At 41.3% G+C, this 4,908-nt stretch overlaps 1 protein-coding gene across 1 annotated transcript in view; it reads left to right on the top strand.

Moving 5' to 3' along the window:
- Window positions 1-4,400, top strand: part of Bcl2l15 (BCL2 like 15) — a 6,414-nt gene extending 2,014 nt beyond the window's left edge. Inside the window, exons 3-4 of the mRNA XM_008833984.3 lie at window positions 2,124-2,351; window positions 3,239-4,400. Of these exons, the coding sequence (XP_008832206.1) occupies window positions 2,124-2,351; window positions 3,239-3,256 (246 nt within the window). The 3' untranslated portion in view covers window positions 3,257-4,400. The remainder of the gene's footprint in view (window positions 1-2,123; window positions 2,352-3,238) is intronic.
- Window positions 4,401-4,908: the final 508 nt, after the last annotated feature.

Genomic DNA, 4,908 nt, shown 5'->3' with positions numbered 1-4,908 from the left:
TGTGAGTTCGAGGCCAGCCTGGTCTACATAGTGAGTTCCAGGACAGCTGGGGCTACAGGGAGACCCTGTCTCAAAAAGACAAAAAAATTTTTTTATTTAGTTTTAATTTTATGTGTATGAGTGTTTTGCCTACAGGTGTGTAAGTGCCTCTGTGTCATGCAGTGCCTTGTAGAGGTCAGAAGAGGGCATTGGATCCCCTGGAGCTGAAGTTAGGGATGGTTGTTAGCTACCATCTGGGAACTGCTGGGAACTGAACCCAAGTCCTCTGCAAGAGCAGCCAGTGTTCTAAACCTTGGAGCCATCTCTCCAGTCCTAAAACAAGTATTCTTTTTGTTGTTGTAATTTTGGTTTTTTGTTTTGTTTTAACAGCTTCTCCATTGTCCCAACCTGCCTGAAAGTCACTATGTAGACGAGGCTGGCCTCAGTCTCCCTGAGATCCACCTGTTTCTGCCTCCCGAGGGCTGGGATTAAAGCCATGTGCTACCATGCCCGGCACAAAACTATTATTCTTAAAGCTACATAAAACATCATGAGGGCAAATATCAAGCTGTTTTGTTCATTGCTGTAACAAAGTTTTGAATTGTACCTGATATACAATAGGCCCTCATATGTACTTCCTGACTTGATACCATTTATGTACATAAAGGAACTGAACCTAGAGAACCAAGAAATTTATCCTGTAAGTACTGAAGCTAGGATTTGAACCTAGACTGATTCCAGAAGCACACTTCATTCTTCCCACTGAACAGCTCAGGGGTGTACTCATGTTACATTCAGAGAGGAGTGGATCTATTCCTTCCAACTGCTTGCTCTAAGGCTGTCATAGATGGCTGGTAGCTGGGTCTACTTTTTTTCTTCAGTATTTAGAAGAATAACAGCAAAACAAAACTTTTGAAACAGTGTCAAACTCATAGAAAAGTTAAGTACAGTACAAAGAATTTCTCCAGTCATTTGTGAGTAAATGATAGGATATTTCATCACTCTTTAATACTTTCATACTTCCTTCAAATAAGGCCATTCTTTTATATAACCACAGTCTAACCATCAAAACAGTAAATTAACAATGATATAGTATTATCTAATCCTCAAATTCCATTCAAATTTTGCCACTTGTCCCAACAATATAGTTTATAGCAAAAAAGATCCATGCCAGAATCATGTATTATATTTAGTTATGGTTGTTTTTTTCTTTTTTAGTCTCTTTCAATCTGTATTGGTCCTTCAGTCTTTTCTTGATTTTCATGACCTTGGCATTTGAAGATTATGAGCTATTTTGTTGAATATCCCTGAATAAATGGGTTCATTCTGTCTTCTTAACAGAACTATGTCTGATGTGTCTGTCATGCTTCAGGAATTCACATGCTTTCTAATAGATCTTATACTAACCTGGAGTCAGCCTTCTCCAGGGAACTTTGGTTTCTATCAATGAAAAATGATACACAGAAACTAAGACAGGGCCAGCGAGATGGCTCAGTGGGTAGAAATGCTGCCATGACAACTTGAGTTTGATCTCTGGGATCCACATGGTGGAAGGAGAGAACTGACTCTTATAAGCTGTCCTCTAACAAACACACACACATGCTAAATAAGTAAATAAGTACATGTTTTTTTTTAAACCCTAATATATAGGTACCTTCCCAAGTGTATTCCCTTCTGATCTTGTTTAGGCTTTGGCATTCTGTTTTGACCAGTACTGGCTTCCTTATGTGTCAAAGATCTACCTAATGACTTTTGTACCAAATTATTTGGGAGGGAAAAGAAGAGAAATTGTGGTTGTAGTTTGTTTTAACTTTAGACTTTGCTGGGCATTTCCAAGTCATGGATATAATGCCTTTACTTGCAGTTTTTCCCCGCTATACTATCATGTGCTTAATATTTTTCTTTCAAAATATTTTGTTCATCCTAAGCAACGATATCTGAAATCATCAGCTTGATAGGCTACTTACATTTTTTTAATACTCATTAAAATAACAAAATACTAAAATGAGAGAGTGTAGCCTTCTGCCCCATCACCACCCCAGGTACTGCCAATGGTCCACTTACCACTCTTGAGGAACTCCTCCCACACTTGCAGCCATCTGCACTTTTTGAGTGATACTGACAGAGCTTATCTCTCTCCTCAGGTAGGAGCTATCCTCAAGGACACAATACAGTCTCTCAGCAGGGACTGGTGTGCTCACAATTCCAGCCTAGCTTTTGAAATAGCCTTTCTGGCAGTGTCAGTGAAACTTCTTGAATATGTGGTCCACAAGGCTCCTATTGATAAGGCACGACAGGTGGTTAACCATATGACGGGTATGATCAATGGGAACACAGCCATCCGAGAGTTCATCCAGGGCCAGGGAGGATGGGTAAGTATGTTGCAGCCTTGCTAGGCATTTGTGCTGTTTTGGTTTTAATACCTGAGACTTATGAACCTTTTTGTAAGTTGCCATAGAAAAAGAATAGAAGCTCAGCCTGTTGGATACAAGAGTCATGGTGCTTGAGATGCTGACTACTGATTATGTAAAGCTACATACTCAGCTACACAGTATATTTATGACAGAGATCTACTCTCAGCCTGGCCTTACTCTGCTCCCTAGTAAATTTCTGAGCCTTCATTCTTTAACATCTTTAGTTATATGTTGAGGAAGTTCAGAATAATCATGTGCCTATATCTGTGTATATGTGTGTGTGTGTCTGTGTCTTTGTCTGATGTATATACCTGTGTTCCTGTGTATGAATGCAGGCATGTTCAGTCTACAGCTTGCATGTGGAGGACACTTTGTGTGAAACGGGGTCTTAGTTTTTCTACTGCATATGCCAGGCTCATTGGCTCATGAGTTTCTGGGGAGTCGCTTGTTTCTGCCTCCCATCTCACTATAGGAACACTGGAATTACAGGTGTGTACTACCACACCCAGCTTTACATGAGTTCAAAGATTTGAACTCAGATCCTCATGCTTGTGCTTGCAGCAAGCACTTTACCCATTGAGCCATTTCCCCAACCCTCTAGAATAACCTTAAACTTTACCTAGCAAAAAACAGTTTGTCTCATCTGTTGTAGAGATAACTGTAGGAGGCATTCTAAGCCACTATCTTCATAATCCGTAAAGCTTCTGCTATCCTAGGCGCGTGTCAATTTTCAACAGAAGTCAGAATAAGAGGTATACTTTCTAGAAGGTTATAGATTGTTCCCCAGTTTCTTAGGAAGTTCCTAAAGACTGTCCTTTGATTGAGATTTTCACTGTTCTTCCTAGGAAAATCTGGAGAGCTGAAGAAATGAAGTTATTCCTCAGACTGAACAGCACTTCCTCTTTGACAGATCAAATGACTGATTTCTGGCAATTAAGAAACAAAACCCACTTTCTCATGTGGGTATCAATGAACTTAGCTAGTTGTTATTTTCTACTGATTGGTAAAGTTTGGAATAGCCCCTAGAAGCCTACAGAGATAGTATACTTTCTGTTTTTATGTGAGTTTTAACAAGAATTTGTTGATACAAAGACCTGTCACAAAGTAATGACTTCTGATTAGTGAAATTCTTTGCTGGAGATGCTTTGGAGGAAACAGAGCACAATGGGAACTTTTCCTTCAGGTTTTGCCTTGTCTTTTGTTTTTCGTTTGTTTATTTGTTTGGCTTTTTGAGACAGGGTCTCCCTGTCACCACATGTAGACCAGGCTGGCCTTGATCTCACAGAGATCTGCCTGCCTCTGCCTCCCAAGTGGTGAGATTAAAGGCATGTGTCAGTTTTCATTAAAGAATCTTGTTGCTGAAAGTAATGGATTTTCTTTCAAATTCACATATACGTTTTATGTTACTTTCACCTGAGCAGAATTTATGTCATCCATTTTGGATTTTAAAGCCCAGAGTAACAGATTGTTCATTTTCCCTCCTACTAGAAATGTCAAAGGGAAATAAAACAGCGACTGCATTTTTACTGTCATGGGATATAGGAAGTGCCAGCCCACATGTAGGACAGTTGGGTCACCCCAACTTAGCTGATGCTACTTGCATACTACAGAACTTACCAAAGTGTGACTCATACATTACTTGGGGATCTTACTGATTCGCTGATTGCCAGATCCTGTTGCTATAGGCTGATTTTCTAGGGGTAGCTAAGGCCTAGAAACCTATATTTTCAGCTCAACAGGAAATTCTGATACATACAGTTTGAAAGCCATCACTTTAGAACAAGAATTGACATATGACACACCACAGTCCAAATTGGCTTACTGTCTTGTTTGGTATGTATGCCCCTGTTTATGCAAATGGAGATCAGAAGAGGGCATGGATATCTTCTATCACTGTCTACCTTATTTTTTGACAGGGTCCCACTGAACCTGAAGCAGTTTTGGTTTCAGCTAGGCTGGCCAGTCAGCAAGCTCCCAGGATTCACCTGTCTCTCTCCCCCAGTGCTGGGGTTACAGGCACCCACAGCCATGCCTGGCTTTTAGGTGGGTTCTTGGGATTTGAACTCAGGTCCTCTTGCTTTCATAGCAAACACTTTTACCCACTGAACCATCTCTGCAGCCTCTGCTTTCTGTAAATAAATTATTCCTGGAATCTAGCAATTCTCACTTGCATGTATTTTGTTCGTAGCTCACTTCATTCTGCAGCAGCAGAGTTGAATAGTTAATAGTTACAGTAGACACCTATTATGGGTGTGCAGGTTTCGTGGAACGCCAGCTGCTGGCTGGCGCCTGTCTCCCCCGCGCCGCTGGAGCGGGTCCCGTGTGCCACGTTGCTGGGTAAAGACAGCCATGAGGATGACAGAGAAGGAGGCTCTAGGAGGACATCTGCGGCGTGCAGTCTCCACTAGGTCATGGATCTCTTTCCACATGAGCCGGTGTGGCTTTAGGTGTCGTCTCTGCCTCTTTCTTTTCTTTGTCTCTGACAGGGTCATGCAGGCCATCTTTTTCGTGGGCG

This window comes from Nannospalax galili, unplaced genomic scaffold (genome assembly GCF_000622305.1).
Source record: "Nannospalax galili isolate Female #2095 unplaced genomic scaffold, S.galili_v1.0 scaffold475, whole genome shotgun sequence".
NCBI lineage: Eukaryota > Metazoa > Chordata > Mammalia > Rodentia > Spalacidae > Nannospalax > Nannospalax galili.
Note: the sequence above shows the minus strand (reverse complement) of the source record. Positions and strands in the feature narration are given on the sequence as shown.